The sequence below is a fragment of the Ornithorhynchus anatinus genome, chromosome 2 (genome assembly GCF_004115215.2).
Source record: "Ornithorhynchus anatinus isolate Pmale09 chromosome 2, mOrnAna1.pri.v4, whole genome shotgun sequence".
NCBI lineage: Eukaryota > Metazoa > Chordata > Mammalia > Monotremata > Ornithorhynchidae > Ornithorhynchus > Ornithorhynchus anatinus.
In genome coordinates, this window is record NC_041729.1 from 38,384,875 (window position 1) to 38,403,841 (window position 18,967).

General features: G+C 40.6%; 1 protein-coding gene across 3 annotated transcripts in view; it reads right to left on the reverse strand.

Moving 5' to 3' along the window:
- The window catches only part of SDK1 (sidekick cell adhesion molecule 1), a 739,495-nt gene that overhangs the window by 93,102 nt on the left and 627,426 nt on the right, over positions 1 to 18,967 (reverse strand). For all 3 annotated transcript variants that reach the window (XM_029057499.2, XM_029057498.2, XM_029057500.2), the window contains 4 exons: positions 13,441 to 13,635; positions 5,641 to 5,842; positions 2,921 to 3,024; positions 958 to 1,028 (listed from right to left, as the gene is read on the reverse strand). In XM_029057499.2, the coding sequence (XP_028913332.1) occupies positions 958 to 1,028; positions 2,921 to 3,024; positions 5,641 to 5,842; positions 13,441 to 13,635 (572 nt within the window). The remainder of the gene's footprint in view (positions 1 to 957; positions 1,029 to 2,920; positions 3,025 to 5,640; positions 5,843 to 13,440; positions 13,636 to 18,967) is intronic.

Here is an 18,967-nt window from a genome sequence, read left to right on the forward strand (position 1 = left end):
TTACTATTATTATTAGAGAACAATGGGCCTCACTAGCTCTGGAATTGGAGACCAGTGAGGGAGAGGGTATATGTCCGAGTTGTTTATCTTGTATCTGCTGTAGTGCCTATTAAAGTTCTTGGAACACAGTAAGCGCTTAATAAATACCATAATTATTATTATTACTATTATTGTTATTGAAAGAATGAGAGGAGACCAGACATCCAGTTCACCTTGAATTTTGTGTTATGACCTGAGATAGCAGTTCTGTGGAGAAAATGAACCTTTACAAAACAGACCACAGGGAAAGATGTGCTATCTGCTGTAAGCAACAGTACCAAGTCTTAACGACCTAGGTGACTAATTGTCATTGATCCCCATTAGCAATACCTGCTCCATGCTAAGCCCTGGGAAAAGCTTTCAGTGGCCTATGTCACTTTTTCCCCTCCCTAGGTATCTTCTAACTTTATGCTGATAGAGAAAAAATGAGATGGGACCAAAGCAAAAAAAATCAAGATGAAATGGCAGCACAATCACATCTCAACTGGCAAGTTGCCTGAATTGACTGTACCCAAGATAAATCATAATAAAACACTCAGATTATTATGCAAAATAAAATACTGAACTTGTAAAATATTTCATAAATTGGGATGAGGTCTCTGGGAAAATCTTAGTGAAGATCACTGCCCTTGAATATAAAAACGCCAAGATAAAACTTTTGAGACTTTTAGATGAAAGATGCTATGGGAATACCATGTTCTGAAATGTAAAGTCCTCAACTATCTATAGAAATGGCTTTATTTCTTCCTTATTTTGCCAAATGTAGTTAAATGGCATGTCAAAGCTTAGCCCAATGACCAGGTTTCACATTTCTATACATACTCATCTTGCTGGGCAACTGGACCTGAAATTCTAATCACATCAGCAAAAATGAAAAAAATATATAAGACACTTTAGAAAATGTTAAAAATAATTTACCTTCCACTGGATCAGGACAGAGGAAGTGGTATGGGGAGTTACTGATATCGAACTTGGTGGCTCTCCAGGAACTGAAGTTTCATAAAGACACGAAACAGGACATGAAGCAAACAAGAAAATTCATGAATATTCTATATGCTCAATTCCTCAGTCCTTTTCCCAGCATTCCCAAACACACTGTAACAGACTTTAAAACGTTCAATCATGTTGCCCCTTTCTATCTTACCTTGCTGGTTTCCTACTACAATTTAATACGCTCACTTCGCTTTTCTAATACCAACCTACTCACTGAACCTCAGTGTAATCTATCTGGCCCTTGACCCTTGGCCCACATCCAGCCTCTGGCCTGGAACTCCCTCCCCTTTCATATCTGACAGAAGACCACCTTCCCCACTTTCAAAGCCTTATTAAAATCACATCTCCTTTCATTCATTCAGAGGCCTAGCCCGACTAAGCCCTCATTTCCTCTACTCTCTATCTCTTCTGCATTTGCTCTTGCCCTTGAATTTGTAGGCTTTATTCACCCCACCTGTAGACCCACAGCACCTATGCTCATATCTGTGATTTATTTTAATGTCTGTCTTCCCCTCTAGACTATAAGGTCCTTGTGGGCTGGGAACACATCTACCAAATCTGCTTTATCTACCAAAGCTCTCCCAAGTGCTTAGTACAGAGCTCTGCGCAGAGTAAGCACTCAATATGATTGACTAATGGATTAAATACACCCTTTGGTGTTTTAAGCCTCTAGGTTTAATTTTCTTTCTTGAATCTATGCAAATCCTTCATTCTCTTAACTACCCTTTTCCTACATCCTCTGTTTATCATTCATAAAGGAGCTCCAACAATTAGTTGATGCTTATGGAATGGTTTCAACATGAAAAGAGCCAATTATAATTATCGTGATTTTATTAGAGGGGCAACTACCTTCTTCTCTGTCTTCTGCTCTTCAGAGTTACAGAACCCATCCATCTTGCTTCAATCCCAGAATAAAGATGGCAAATCTTACCCCAGCTTTAGGCCCCCATAGGATTTCATATTCCGATGATAGCACTGAGTCGACAAAATAATCTTTATCTGATGCTAAGCTTCAACTACTTTTATATCCCATAAGGAAGTCAGCCGAATTCCAGCATTTAGTAACAACGCCCAGTTTAGAAAAACAAGACTGCACATCTGGGTCAGTTAGCCACTGAATAGTTGCTGAATTTGAAGATTGTTATCCCCATATTTTCAATGAATAAACTTTTTTTTTTTAGAAACATTAAGACTCTGGATTATTATAAAGCATCATTCCATGTTCAGATCTTCCTTCCTGAGAACAAAGGAGGTCTTTTGATGGCTATACATTTTCTCTTTGTTAAATAGTATTGCAACCCTAATCCTGCTCATATTTGATGGTGCTGTCCCTCTTTTTCACTTTATTTTATGTCACCAGGATTGTATCATGCAAAACTATGATGCACCTTTTGGTCTAAATCTTCTAACCTACATGAATAATACTCCGGCTTTCGGATAAAGGTTCTTTTTATTTTTTTAAGTATTTCAGTCACTTATCTGCAGTGAAGCTAACAGGGCATCGTGAATGAAAACAATTGAAAAAACCTCATATGTAGCCACCTATCAACATGAATTTTTAACAATCCTTTGTAAATTATTCAATTTCTGGAATAGTAATGATTACTAGGGCTTTTGGAAGCCAATCAAATAAACTTCAATTCCATTTGGAGGCCCTTGAAGTTCCCTGATTTATGACTACAGGGCACAGCCAAAACTGCCTGATACGAATGCAATTTGATTTTTTGACTATACAAGTCACTATGAGCAGAGTTATGAGTGACCTCTTCCATGTCTGAACCCAAAATGGATCAAGAATATGATCAAAAATTTTTAGGAGAAAGTGTTCCAAAATAAAGCAACTTAAATACATTTTACCCAGATAAGACTTCAGGTCCTGCTCTCTTACCATCCTGTAACGTAGTTACTGCCTCTGTCTCCACACTGAAATCACTGTCTCCAATGTCATTGGTGGCTTTCAGTCGTAGTTTATAGGAGGTGAATGGGTTCAATCTGTAAAATGAAAGAGTTACTGTGAATATTCTTCAAACCAGCACAACGCTTCAGGAGATAAACCTCTCCACCAAAGAGCCTAGTCAAAGTGTCCATTGTTTTTCTAGGTTTCGTCCCAATTATTCCATGCTTACGCTTCCTGCTGACATCTACTAGGGCAGCTAGATTCAACTGTTATTTTATTCTCTGGAAGCCTGTTGGTGAGAATTAGCAGATTTTTTCCAAGTGACTTTTCTAAGTGAAAATCCAGTAAAATCCATGGTCTGACTGACAAAATCTGTGATCAGTGTTTGGTTTGGTATTGCTACTGAAGTTGTAAATTCAGGGACATTTCAAAGTAAGGCCATTTCATCAATTTTAGTTTATGCCTGAGTAGCAGATTCACTGTGGCTTTCTCGATAACCCTAAAAGATAAGACAAGAGCAATCTTTAGTAGTCACAGTGTTCACTCCTACTGGCCCAATTTGGGGATATTCCCTTACATTTGGTGAGAGACTGGATCTAATTCAAACAAGTTTAAACAAACAGACAAATTTACCCAACAATTTTCTCTTATACTGTTTTACAGAAGCTACTCATTAAATACAACAAGTAAATTAGTTTTTGCAATTAGGACCAGGACCTACAGGAAATTAGGTAAAATCTTAGAGAAATGGGGCAATAAAAATGCCAATAATATTTGCAAATACAATTCATAGCACCGGGATGATCTTTTTCAGGGTACTGATGTGCATTACATTAACAATCATTTCTGTGGAAAGGACCAGGAGGACCTAGGAAAGTATGTGCTGACCTTGAGGCATTTTAAATTTTAAATCTTCAAACAAGACTGTATTTAATGGGGAATAGATTTCTAGTTTCAGGTCACTGGGAATGAATGAGTTAACAGTTTCTGCAAGTGATATTAAGAGGTTGGGATTATTAAGTATTAAGAGGCAATACACTCTAGCTGTGCAAGCACACACACACACACAAAAATTTGCTTTCCTTGGATCTGACAGTTGAATGTGTTTATTGACAGGTAGAGTAAGTATTTGTCCCAGTTCTACCCCATTAGGAAATTGACAAGAGTCTCTCTTCTACCAAATTAAACTGTCTGTCCTGAAACATGGACCTTTCATTTTCAACATAAAGTCCACAGCACACAATTAGTCTATTTGATTTCAGAGGGCTCGACTACAGGGACATCACTGGGGACTTCTTTTCAGATGGTTTCACAAAGAGGTGAGATTATTTATGCCCCTTAGCACAGAGCTAATTGAATTAGATCTCCAGTGCTTCAAACCATAAACAATTGTTTGCCCTATGTTTAGATTGTGAGGATGTTGCTTCTAAAACAACATTTTTTGTAGGGAGAAAATGAAACGTTAACCTACTGAGTGCCAGGATAACTGACTTCTAAGTACCACTCACAGAAAAGAGGGCACATCATATTTCTTCTGATATCCCATTTGGTGAATCAAGCTGAAATTTCTATAACTTCTGAAATACTCAACTGAAGACTTACCAGAAATACCTTAAATATTCCAAGATGATACATGTAGCTCATTACTGAATCCGCACTTTTTAAAGTAGTGCTAATTTGCTATATTTGATTTCATTTTGACAAGACAGCTGCATACTCCAGAAGCAATTATTGGTGCTATTCATTCAATTCATTCAATTCAATCGTATTTATTGGGCACTTACTGTGTGCAAAGTGCTTGGGAGAGTGCAGTACAACAATGGACAGACACAGTCCCTGCCCACAATGAGCTCACAGTCTAGAGATGAGCTCACAGTCTAGGGCTGGTAAAATTATGGATTCCATATAGTGTGGCAATTTCAATTTCCTCACTTTTACAATGGAGTGAATAACTACTGATTTACCTTTTAGTGGTGGTGTGAGAGTGAGTTAAAAAAAAAACAAAGTTACTGAGCCATTCTGTCAGCCACCTGTGAGACAAGCCCAAATGTGATTGAGCCATGAGCATAAATCGAAGTGGCAGAGAGCCCTGGAGCTCATAGGGGAGAACAGGAATTGAGGCTTATTTGGCTCCATCCCATTCTCAGCAAATGATAGGGATGAAGGAGAGATGTGCTTTTCTCCTCCCCCCCCCCCCCCCGAAAAGTGGGAATTGGAAGCATAGGGCAGTAACCTGGAAGAAACTGACACTTCCACATAAATCCACGCAGATATCTGCAATTTGGAGTTAATTTAATGGCTTTGGGCAACCACAAACATGAAGTTCTATAATAACCTTAATCGTCTTCTTCATGTGTCTTCCCTACAACACGTACCCCCAATCTGGGACATTTAGTCCAGTGTCAATTACCCTTTGTATGCCAAACAAGCTCCTATAATTTACATTCAGTTATGTGGGGCTGAATGGAGGAAGGTGTTGGAAACACCCACGAATTAGATCTCTGCCCCCTGGTTCCCACCTATAGCCCCAGGTAGCTGAATTCACAAACCCTTCAAATCTGGGGGGAAAACAAGCTCAATTTAATGAGTGAATAAATCCAAATAAGGAGTTGGAACCTTTGGGTTTTCCTAAGAAAAACGCTTGGGAGTAAGCTAATGACAAAACCAAGTAATTCATTTCTGCTGTGAAGCTTTGTGACCATATGTGTTACCTTTCAATGACACAGACGGTAGCTTCGTGGCTGATGGAAGAAGAATAGGTTTGCCATTCTCCGTCTGGCAGCTCTCGCACCTGCACGGTGAAATACCGTATTGGTGAGGACCCATCACTGCCAGGAATCCACTGAAGCTGTAGACTCCGAGAGGACACTTTCGACTGAGGAATCAGCAATTCGCTGGGGGGGGCTGGGCGCTCTGGAAACGAACACAATTATACAGTATTAGCAAGAACCAAGAAACAACTCATCTCGAGGGCAAAGGCACAGGAAGATTTTGAAACTCTTGCTCTTCATTTGCTTTCATATATTCACTCATTTACTAATAATAGAGATGGCATTTATTAAGCACTTAAATGGTACTTTGCTTAGCAATCAAGTAGATAAAAATAATATTAATAATGTTTGTATTTGTTAAGCGCTTACTATGTGCAGAGCCCTGTTCTAAGTGCTGGGGAAGATACAGGGTAATCAGGTTGTCCCACGTGAGGCTCACAGTTAATCCTCATTTTACAGATGAAGTAACTGAGGCACAGAGAAGTTAAGTGACTTGCCCACAGTCACATAGCTGACAAATGGCAGAGCCAGGATTAGAACCCATGACCTCTGACTCCCAAGGCCAGGCTCTTTCCACTGAGCCACGCTGCTTCTCCATAATAATAATGATGGTATTTAATAATGTTGGTATTTGTTAAGCGCTTACTATGTGCAGAGCACTCTTCTAAGCGCTGGGTTAGATACAGGGTGATCAGGTTGTCCCATGTGGGGCTCACAGTTTTAATCCCCATTTTACAGATGAGGGAACTGAGGCACAGAGAAGTTAAGTGACTTGCCCACAGTCACATAGCTGACAAGTGGCTGGGATTTTAAACCCTTACTATGTGTCAAGCACGGTTCTAAGTCTTAGGGTAGATACAAGCTAATTGTGTTAGACATAGTACTTTTCCCACGTGGGGCTCATGGTCTTAAGACACAGTTCTATCCCTAAGGACTAAGGAAGGTAGAACAGGTATTTGAACTCATTTTACAGATGAGAAAACTAAGGCACAGAGAAGTTAAATGACTCGAACCAGGTCACACAGCAGGCAAATAATGGAGACAGGACTAGAATCTGGGTCTCCTGACTGCCAGTTTCGTGTTCTTTCCTTAGGCCACACTGCCTTGCAGTTCTCCCGTAATACCTACTTTCCACTGTGTTTTTGGAGATAACTTTGTTTGGTAATGGTGTACTTAGGTGGTGGGGGGGAAAAAAAAGCCCATGTGCATGTTGTCAGACTGAATAAGAACTACAGCACAAGTTTTCCTTGATGTTGGGTTTTGGAAGAATGCAAGCCTCACAATGTAGGAGAACTGGGTATATTGCAGGTCGATGGTTAGGCAGCAGGAATCAACATGAGAATCTCAAATAATATTAAAAGTGATTTACTATCACCTAAGGAATTACAGAACCCTTCTGAATAGTCATAATTACAAAGTGCTAAAACTATTGCAGATTCTGATAGTAAAATCCTTTATTGGAAAACACCTAATTCTTCACAAAACATCATTATGACCAGTAGGTTATTATTAGTAGAAAACAGAACAGAATCAATGAAGAATTTACCATTACATGCACACCTTGAAGAGAAGCGTCTCTGGGTGACAATCAGTTTAGTACTGCCATAGATTTGCGTTCTCTTCTAATACCTTCAAGTTGTTTTTCACTTTCCTATTTAGCAGGTTGGACTGGGTGTATAGCAGAAAGAACCCATATTTTTTTCTTTCTTCAATATGGACAGTTAAAATATTTGAATCTGAAGAGGTAAAAAATCTGTCCCACTATTTGTAGGGAATTCTCTAAGGCAATAGCTAGTTACATTTTTTTTCCTGAAATGTAGAAAGGGAATTCAGACATAGCAGATGCCAGAACCCGACTAGCTGACTATAGCTCTTCCCTCCGTCACCACGTCTCCTCACCCTATCGATTTCAATAGAGAAACTCAATAGAGTGAAGAATAATTGTTTAATTGTTTATCATGAAGATTATTGATTCTGATTAAAATGTGTGGCATGTAATAAAGCAGCAATTGATTGTAGACACTCCGGTGCCTTGTCTGTGAGAAGCTATTTGATTCAACTTAATCAGCACTTGCTTCCATGAGAACACATCTCTCACTGCATGATTTCTACACAGCTTTGTTATGAGAGTGCTTTGTTTTTCATCTTCTTCAGGGTTTGACATTTCTATGGAAATTTTCTGTTGTTGACCCATGGGAACTAAAAGAAGGATATTCTGTTAGCTGAGCTCTACTAGTTAACGCCATAGAAAATGTTCAACCTCATGCAAGCCCAATTCTACTATATTTTAATTGTTAAGCATTTACTAAGTGTCAAGCACTCTTCAGAGTTCTGGGGTAGATATAACAATCTGATTGAACACAGTCCCTGCCCCACATGGAGCTCACAGTCTAAGTAGGAGGGAGAATAGGTATTTAATTCCCAATTTACAGTTGAGGAAAGTGAGGCACAGGGAAGTTAAATGACTTACCTGAGGTCACACAGCAAGCAATTGGCAAAGGCAGGATTAGAACCCAGGTTCTCTGACTTCCAGGCCTGTGCTCTTTCCACTAAGACACTTTTCCTAATTCCCCTTAGAGTTTAGGCTCCTTGAAGTCAGGAATCATGTCTATTAATTCTAGTGGACTCTCTCAAGCATCTAGTACAGTGTTCTGTACACAGTAGGTACTCTATAAATACCCTGGATTGATTGGTTATACCCGTTAAGGAAAACTTATGCTGCACTCACCAATTCCACATTCATGCTTACAACTGTTTCTTCCAACACCGCATCACATTGTGACCAAAGTGAACCATGTCGTTGGAAGAACGAACATTCCCTATGTCTGCTATGGGGTTCTATCCCAAATCTGGCAGAAGGGAGTTTATTTTTGTATGGTGTCGGGCAAATAGTAAGCGTTTCATGCAAACCATTTTTTTAAAGTGTTTGTGGATAGGTGTGGGTATTTCTAAGGAAACACTGTCTTAAAATGCCACCAGGGGCCAGTTAGAAAACATTTAAGGGACCCTAATGCTAATACTACTTAAATTTGAATCGCTTTACATATTAGACTATAAGCCCATCACTGGGCAGGGATTATTTCTATCTGTTGCTGAATTGTATATTCCAAGCATTTAGTACAGCGCTCTGCACATAGTAAGCGCTCAATAAATACTATTGAATGAATATAGCTGTACTTCAGGTGTGAGGATGATTCTTCTAAGCATGAGATCTTTATCTTTGTAAACAGCATTGCCAACCCCTTTCAGACTGTCAGCATGAAAAGTTTTCCCTTTGTTGCTTTGGTGCATTTACTACCCACATGTAGTGGGTGATACTCTTTGTGTTTTTCTCTTCGGCTGCCACATTCTTCCAGGATCATCAGGTTTTAATTGCCATATATCAGGTTAATCAGTATTCCAACTATTCACTGCCTTTCAATATCATTGGAGGTTTTATGTCACTGTATCTTTAAAATGTTTCTTCTGTTCCTCCCAGTCAATCCTGGGCTCTTGATATATTCAGATTCACTTTAATATTGGGTAAATATCAAGTCCTGTGCTCTATAAAATGGTTTCTCTTCCTAAAGTCCTGTAGGTGATAAATTACTGTTGGTAGGACCAAAGATTTATGGGATAAATGGGGATTAGAAACTCTAGGCTGCCATCACACCAGTGGAAATTCAAGAAGGCTTGTAAAATAAAAAAAAGTTATCTAAACCCGATTTAAGTCAGCTGCTCACTCTCTTGCTAAGCCTACAATGGGCCCCACCCAATCTGTAGGAACCTGTTACAAAGTGGTGGGTTAGGCCAATTGGTCAGGATTAGCAAATAAGATAGGGTTAGGTATGAGTACGATCACCTGATCTGAGTTAAATAAGTGAAGAGAGCTATCACCGCTATGGCCCTACAGAGTCCTGGGGTCAATTTCTTTTCATTTTTTAAATGGTAGTTGTGAAGCACTTATTATGTGCCACTGTGGTATATACAAAGTAATCAGGTTGGACACAGTCCCTGTCCCACATAGGACTAACAGTCTTAATCCACATTTTTTTTCCACAGATGAGGTAACTGAGGTACAGAGAAGTTAAGTGCCTTGCCCAAGGTCACACAGCAGGTAAGTAGCAGAGCTAGGATTAGAACGCAGGCCCCTCTGATTCCCAGGCCTGTGGTCTATCCAGCATAATCAAAGTCTTTCAGCACTGCATTATAATCTTGTCAGTTCCATCTAGGCTCTCTTAATATGGTCTGAAAAATTAAACAGCCCTATGTGAGAAGCTTTGACTCTAGAAGGGGTTACATAGGTTCAAATAAGGCTTAATCGAAAAAGCTGAAGTGTTAACAAGTTTAGGGAACCCAGGAAAATGTAGTTTGTCTATCCCCTAGGCCCTGCTGCTTCTCTGTTGTATTGGCCAGGACTGAGCTGCGGGACCCATCCAGAGGGAGGCTGCCCCATCCCATTCTCCTTTTTCCCCATTCTCTCAGAACAACTCCGATCTCACACATGGCTAGCTCCGGTCAATCCCAAGGGAAAGAGAGCAGGGTGGGCAGAGAAGCCACCTATAAACCCCTTTGTCTGTGCATAGCTGTCCTGTAATAAAAGCCCACAGTTTTACCTCTCCCGCACTACAAGTGTCTTATAGATATCAGCTGCAAAGTTGCAGAGCAAGAAAGGTAAATAAGCTTTGTTTGTAAATATGAGGCAGGTACCGTCGAGAGGGCGGTCAGAGGATGAGGGACAGTAGTGGGTCCAGAATACAGTATGTGTCGCATATTCCACTTTGCTATCTCCTGGACTGTGATCATATTGTGTTTCTTCCTTATTGGATCAACAGTTGATGTGTATCACCAGCCACTTCACTATAACCATTAGAGTTTCCTGTTACATGCCTAACTTCTGTGAAAATTCTTCTGGCATTCCATTTGGATAACCTCAGGGATAATGATAGACCACTTTAGAGCAATATGGTATGCATAAAAGTAGGATTTAGGTCCATTCTGAGCTATAAACAAAGATTCATCTGGTCCAGATTCTTGAAAGCTTCTGTTTCTCCCTGTGAATCCTCAAGGAAACCAAGATCACTCTTATGGAATTTTCCATGAATATAAACTCAAGAAGCTTATAGAGGGAGTTTCCCATGAATTTTGCAATTCTCTTCAACCTGTCTAAAAAGTTCTAAAAGAATCTCAGTCTGTGGAATGTAGGGCAAAGTCCATTCTGTGCATATTATTCAATAATAACCTTGAGGAAGAGGCATTTTCCAGACTTCAAAGATATTTTGTCTGCCTGCCTGCCTACCCACTCTTTGGATAATGATGATACCAGAGTCTCCTGAAGATGATGGATGAGGCTCAGGCTAGGTGGGTTATGAATGAGCATAGAGGCCAAGGCTTGAGGCGCATGGCTGACTGCAGAAGGTGCATATTTCTTGGCTGCAGAAATGTGCTTGTCCCCAAAGGACTTAAAAGCCAAATGGGAGATCTGACATCGAAAGCACCTGTCTCAGAGTGTATAAGTCCATGGTCACCAGTGTCAGTGAAGCAGGTTTTGAGGCTACCCTTCAGTATGTCTTTGTACCTTTCTCTTGGCCAGGGAGTGAGCTTGCCATAATAGATCACCTTGGTAATCCTTTCATTTATCATACAGACCAGATGAGTTCACCACATACCTTATTTCTGTCATCACCTTGATAATCATAATGATTACGGTATTTCTTAAACACTTACTATGTGCCAGGCAAGGTACTGAGCACTGGGGTGAATACAAGCAAATCTGGTTGGACACAGCCCCTGTCTCAAGTGGGGCTCACGTTCGCAATCCCCATTTTCCAGATGAGGTAACTGAGGCCCAGAGAAGTGAAGTGACTTGCCCAAGGTCACACAGCAGGTAAGTGGTGGAGCCGGGATCAGAACCCATTACCTTCTGACTCCAAGGCCCGTGTTTTATCAACTATGTCATGCAACCTCTCTTGATTTCTGTGATTCCACAGTGTCTCAGGACTTCAGTGTCGGGTGCTCAATCTTGTCATTTTAAAGTCAGCTGTCTCAGACAGGTTAGATGGAACTGGTTAAGGTGTTTGAAATGCTATTGGCATGGCATTCATGCCTCACAGAGATATAGCCATGCCAGTAGATGACAATCTTTGCCTTCAGGGTGACCCATCTCCAGACTAAACATAGTATGATAAATAAGCCATTGTTCCCGTTAACTGCCCAGCAAAAATGAAACTTTCAAGGTTAAGTTGTTTATGGGGTTTGGGGATTGCTGTACGTGGACCTAAAGACCTTGACATTGAGAATATTTTCAGATATTAAAATAGAATTCTGTTCCTCAAAGGCAGGCATGTTCTAAAGGTCTTATACTTTTTTCCCTAAGACATCTATACCCTTGCATACCTGAAAGTAAATTTCCTTCTGTGAACATTTTCCATTAAAGCACTGTTTTGCAAAAGCCACTTTGTAATAATGTGCAACTAGAAATCTTGATGCTCAGGAACAAGAATTATTAACATTATCATTGGCTTCTGTAGAAAGTCAAATGGAAGGCAATACAGAGCTTATCATTTTCATCTGAAGTCCGTCATTTAAATCAGTTTAGGATGTTAGTGCTGTAACAAGACATTAGAAATCTAGAATTTATGATGATCACTGATCGGGTAACACATTGCTAAACTAAGAAAAGGGTATAAAAGCAGAAAGCAGGTGATTCGGTCTCCTGGGTCTAGGTGTCATGGAAAAAGCCCAATTTTTTTTTTTAGAGATCTAGGTTCCAAAGACAAGTACTAACCTAGGCAGGAGAGTTTTAGATTTCCAAAGGCAATCTTGGAGGATTTTAAGAAAACGCATAAATATCCAGGAGCTAGTACTATTCTGACTAGGTGGTTGTCCCCCAGCAGTTCTTTTTAAATTCTCAGACTTCCCTATCCAGGGCAGAGCATGCTAGATGCTGAGTACTCAGGCTCTCCGAACTCTCAAACTTGTAATAAAGATCTATTCATTCAACCATTCAATTGTATTTATTGAGCGCAACTGGGTCCAGACCACTGTATTAAGCGCTTGGGAGACTACAATATAACAGACACATTCCTTGCCCACAATGAGCTAACAGACTAGAGGGGGAGACAGACATTAAGATAAATAAATTACAGATATAGACATAACTGTGGTGCGTCTGGGGTGGGGAATGAACAAAAGGAGCAAGATCTGGGGATACAGAAGGGAATGGAAGAAGAGGAAAGATGGCCTTGGTCAGGGAAGGCATCTTGGAGGAGATGTGCTTTCAATCAGGCTCTAGCAGACTCTCTTCTGCCTACACTCTCTGCTTCTCCACGAGTGACGTTCCCACCATCCCCAAGAGGGTGGGGAAAGAAGACACATGGCTCAGGGTGGGGCTCCATGAAGAAAACATTTCCACAAAAATAATACCATCAATTTAGCCTTGGATTTCTAACAGCAAGAAAGTGGAACAAGAAGAAAGTGTCCTCGCATTGAAAAAGTCAAAGAAGGCTCCAGCATAATCATGGCCTTTCAGCACTGCATTATAATCTTGTCAGTTCCCTCCAGGCTCTCTTAATATGGCGTGAAAAATTAAACAGAGAGCCCTGAGTGAGAAACTTTGACTCTAGAAGGGGTTACATAGGTTCAAATCAGGCTTAATAGAAAAAGCTGAAGTGTTAACAAGTTTAGGGAACCCAGAAAAATAAAGTCTGTCAGTGGCAAAGAGGTGCCATCTAGAAATATTAAACAAATTGCAAATATTACCTCTCTTTTCAGTAGTGATCACTGTGGCTTCCAGAGGCTCCCCCCACCCCTGTCTTGTCTTGGCAGATGTCCTGAAGATGTATGCTGATTCAGGAGTGAGATCGGTTGCCATGAACTGCCTGATGGTGGATCCAACTTCCACGGTGGTGAACGTGTTAGGGCTGCTGGCTGCAAGCCGGTAAGCAATCTGGTACCCTGTTTACCCATGAACAAAGGCAGAAGGGGAAATAATTGCTTTGTCATTTTCACACTGATAATAATAAAAAATAAAATCAATGATGATAATACAGCACGGTGAAGTGGCAGAGCGCCGGTCTAGAAGCCAGAGGACTCGGGTTTGAGTCTGAGCTGTGCCAGCTACCTGCTGTGTGACCATAGGTTCATTTCTCTGTCCCTCAGTTTCCTCATCTACAAAATGGGGATAATATCTGCCTTTCCAATTTACCCCATAGGGGTGTAGTGAGAGATAAAATGAGGTTTTTAATGTGAAAGCACTTTGGGAATAAAAGTGCTTCAGAAAACCCAGGTATTATTAAACACTTACTATGTTCCAAGCACTGTCTTAAATGCTTGGATAGATACAAATAATTAGGTTGAATGCAGCCCCTGTCCCAAAGAGGGTTCTAAGTCTAAGAGGAAGAGAGAACAGATATTTAATTTCCATTTTACAGATGAGGAAATTGAGGCACAGAGAAGTGAAATGACTTGCCTAAATTCACCCAGCAGGGAAGCGGCAGATCTGGGATTAGAACCCAGGTTTTCTGACTCCTAGGCCTGTGGTCTTTCCGTTAGGTCATGCTGCTTAACGATTCCTAGTGAATCATTATTTACTTGTTCAAAGCTAAAAGAGAAATTTATTTCCCTACTCTTTGTCAGTACAGCTTTTCCCACCCCACCCAGACTCTCCTCTCACACCACTCCCCGGCAACATCCCCCAGACAAATGTGGTAAATTACAGGGGGACTATACCCACAGTGATGAATAGATAAATCCTTCCAAGCCCAAATCCACCATGAAACTTGTTTCACTCTTCATCTTTCACAGGAACAAGATGGGAAAAGAGTTTCATCTCTCCTGAGCAAACCAATATGCTGAGAGAATGCCACAAGACCAGCAGAGTCCATCAAAATTGTTTTTGACTGGGTGATTCAGTCCTTAAAAACACATCTCTTTCTTGATACCAATACCATCACTCCTTCACTTAAGCATATGTACCCTTTCAGGGCTGGAGATCAGAACATGCTACTTGACAATTCCTTAAAATATTCACAGCTGAGACTTTTTAGACAGCACAGCACTTTGGGTATCCACCTTATATAGCCAACTGACACTCACACCTGTTTTTCAGTTACTCCTTTTCTTCTTTCCTTTGAGCCCATCTTCTCAAAGCACTGAGTGATGGCCTAAATCTATTCCTATTATTTTTAGGCTACAATGTCTTCCTGTATTCCTCCACTCACAGGCTTCAGGAGACCCCAAGATAGGGAATTCTGCTCTGAATAATTCCCATCCCGTCAAAGAGCCTGATAGGGTTTATTATTAATTAGGTTAGTTGAGGGCTCTGTAAGATTCTTTCAATCCTATTTATCCCTTGGAGTTTCCTCTGGCCTAGTCAATAGTCTAACTAATGGCAAGGGGAGGCGACTAAAGGCTATTTGTGAATCCACTGGCTGAAAATGCCTACCTGATTTTGAGGAAGCAAACCTCCAAAAGTAATTAATGCCCCCACTCCCAAAAAATCTAAGAGTCACATGGCTGTAGGCTGGGCCAATTCAGGAACTGGATCCAGGGAAAGTTATTAAGCGATAGTAATGGAGACAGAAAATTCAGGGCTTTTGTCAGAGCTCTGAAGAGGTGAGGAGGTCTAGGTCAGAGGGACTGGAGGGAAAAATCTACGCTACATGAAAAGCCTGTGGCAGAGGAGAAGAAAAGCAGCGTACAGGGACTGACTGTGAAACCTTGGAAACTCTACCACCTGGTGCAGAAAAGCCTTCGGCACAGGGCTAGATTTTATTTTACATTCTCCTGACTCAGTACCAAGGCTGTCTTGTTATCTGTTGCTGTTACTGACTTTAGCTAATTCTTGAGTCTCTCCTTAGTTTTAGAAAAATATTTTAAAAACAGCTTTTCTCTTATAAAATGAAATACCTTGATCTTGATCTCTTATCCTACTTTGGACTTGAAAAGTAACCAAATCATGCTGTGAAGAAAGTAAAGGAAGCTAAAACTAAAATGCTTAATCAATCAATCAATGGTTGATTTAGTGTTACTCAGTGTTACTCTGTGCAGAGCACTGTTCTAAGAGGTTGGGAGACTACAAAACAGACTCGGTAGACACATTCCCTGCCCACAAAGAGCTTTCAGTCTAGTGGGGGAAACAGATATTAATATAAATAATTTACAAGATATGTAAAATAAATTTTGTGGGACTGAGGGTGGGGTCATTACCAAATGCCCAAACCTTTAGGTGAATGTCATCAACCAATCAATCAATGGTATTTATTGAGCGCTTTTATGCAGAGCACTGTATTAAGTGCTTGGGAGAGTACAATACAAGCGAATTAGTGGACATGTTCCCTGCCACAGATAGATGTGGAACATGAAAAAGGGTGAAGTGCCCTTCATTTTATGTCAGTGTCTTTTTTCTTCCCTTTAAGCTTTTCTAATGCCAGAGATCACTGATGTTTTACTGTCAATTGGCAGCAGTGGGAGACTTAATGTGTGACTAGCTCCCAGGTCAAACTTTCATATGGTTGTTAAATGTGGTACCACCTATAAATCTTCACAGGGAGTAACATTTCATAGCAGTGTGCATTTCATAGGAACAGGAGCTGGGGTATGTCAATGACCTCATTCCATTTGTTACCAGGGAATAGGAAGAAATGGAAGTCCTGCAAATGGACTTTAGAAAGGAACAAACCCCCTAAACTCCAAGAGCTCACCAGCAAGTAATCAGGAATGCTTTATGTTTTGGAACTAGACATCAATTAAAAACTAGGATACACCATCTCACCGTTTCACCATTTTATTGGCTTTACCAACTGCCCAATCCCTATTGCTTAAATTCAGAGTCAGCATTTTCAAAGTCCAGCCCCAACTTCTTAATGAAGATGACACTGTTTTACAATGGTACACTGGCTGTCTGAACAGAGGAAAACTACTGACAGATTGAAAAATTTCATGGACTACTTCTATTTCTGGCCCTAATGCTGGAATGATTCGATATAGGACTTCTAGTTGATAGGCTTGCAATTGTGCTTGGGGCACACAGGATTCTTATGCTGGAAATGCATGTCTCTCATTGGTCAGCAGCTCTGCCTGACAGATACTTACTGCATGATTGCTAGTCACTTTTTGTCGCTCTTTTTCTCTTGCTGCCAATCTGCTGGAAGTCTGGGCACTGCCCTGAAAGTTTCCAGAGCTGTGGCAGCAGAATCGGGGTTGGGAGATAATAATTATGGCATTTACTAAGCACTTACTAAGTGCCAGGCACTATCCTAACCGCTGCAATAGATACAGGGTAATTGGGTTGGACACAGTCCCTGTCCCACATAGGGCTCACAATCTTAATCCCCATTTTACAGATGAGGAAACTGAGGTACAGAGAAGTGAAGTGGCTTGCCCAAGGTCATCCAGCAGATAAGTGGCAGAGCCAGAATTAGAACCCATGACCTTCTGACTCCCAGGCCCATGCTCTTTCCACTAGGCCATACTGCTTCTGTGGATAGAAAAGTTCCAAATGAGCCTATGTAACAGGAGCTATTGTGCTAATATTACAGGCTCTGGAGCAATCTTAAAGACTGAGTTAGGGAAATAGTAATAATAAGATAACAATAATTGTGTTATTTGTTAAGTGCTTACTATGTGCCAAGCACTTGCTAAGCACTGAGGGTGTCACAAGACAATCAAATCAGACACAGCCCCTACCCACACAAGCCTCACAATCTAAAGGGGAGGAAAAGGAAGTGTTTAATCCCTACTTTACAGATGATGAGACTGAGGCAGAGAAGTTAAGTGACTTGCCAAAAGTCACACAGCAAGCAAGTGGCAGAGATGGGGTTAGAACCCAGGTTTCCTGAATTCCAGTCCTGCACTTTTTCCACTAGGCCATATTGCTTTTCCTGGGCATGAGGGTCTGTGGCCTAATCTGCAAGGTGTTATCTCCACTGACGTGAGGTTGGCTATAAACATTTGGTTTGCCCTGTGTAGGTACAGGAAAAAAAATGCAGATAAAGTCACTGACATCTCAAATGAGCAGACTAGAGTTGGATGAAAAGGGTGAAAGTAGCCGAAAGAGCAGAAAATTTTTGCAAGCAAGTTAAACTAATGTTCAGGGAAGTGAAGCAGCACTTATAGGCTGGATGGCTCAAGGAATTCGAAATGGCAATCCTGTAAGGCTTTTACCTAGGGGCTTTCATTCCAATCTGGCCAAGGTATTTAACTTCTAGTTGCAGTTCAGTGTAGTGAAGATGAGTTATGAAGCCCACTTTTAAAGGCATATTAAAACTACGTCTAGGGTAGTTTCAGGAGCCAGGTGGAAAAAAGCCTGAGAACAACTGGAATCTTCAAGTTTGGGAGACTGAGCACCTACGCACCAACAAATCTCATCCCGTCCTAAACAGAGTGAATTATCTATTGCTGATGCCTATACTGAGTGGTCTATTTTGTTAAATAATCCCCAGGTTGAGTCCAGAACCCTTCCTAGGCTTTAAAAATGGCATGTATTGGGAAAAGGCCTGAAGATAAATAAGGTCTATTAATTAAAGGGGGAACTAAAATGCTTAATAATTGCAATTTGAACTTCACGAAGAGAACACCTTCATTGAGGATTCAAATAAATGAATATGTTGGAATAAAATATCAATAAACCATCAGACAAAATGACTGAGCTGTAGATTGAGGGAGCCTAGGGGAAGGCGGGTGATGAGAGAGGAAGGACGGGGTGAAACTGGGTCACAATATATCATTCAGCAGTATTTATTAAATGCTTACTGTGTGCAAATGCTCAGTACAATAGAGTGGGTAAACACATTCTCTTCACATAAGGAGTTCACCCAACAGGTGTCTATGAATGGGAGAGGAGTACAGGGAGAGCAGTTTTTAAGATATGCAAAGTGGAAAATTAAACAGGGAATAAAAACTCTTATTTTAGCTGGAATGGAATAATACAGGCATTTCCCTGGTTGGCAATTGTTCAGATGGACTGAAAGCCAGCAGATGGGGCAACCACAATTAAGAAACTGGCGATACATAAAATTCGGCAGATGGACCCTTCCCAAAATACAAGCGTCAGCTATAACTTTTAAAAAGGAAATGCATGAGGGGACCCAGGAAGGCCCAAGACTCCGCATTAAAGTATCACAACAGACACGATCAGGGGCCAGAATTTATGAGAGCAGAGAAAAAGATCAAACATGAATCTATAGAATGTTACATAACTTTAGAACACATCAGGGCCTAGATAAAACACTATTTTTCATGTTTTAAAAATATTTCAATTCGGTCTTTTCATTAAATCTGATGGACC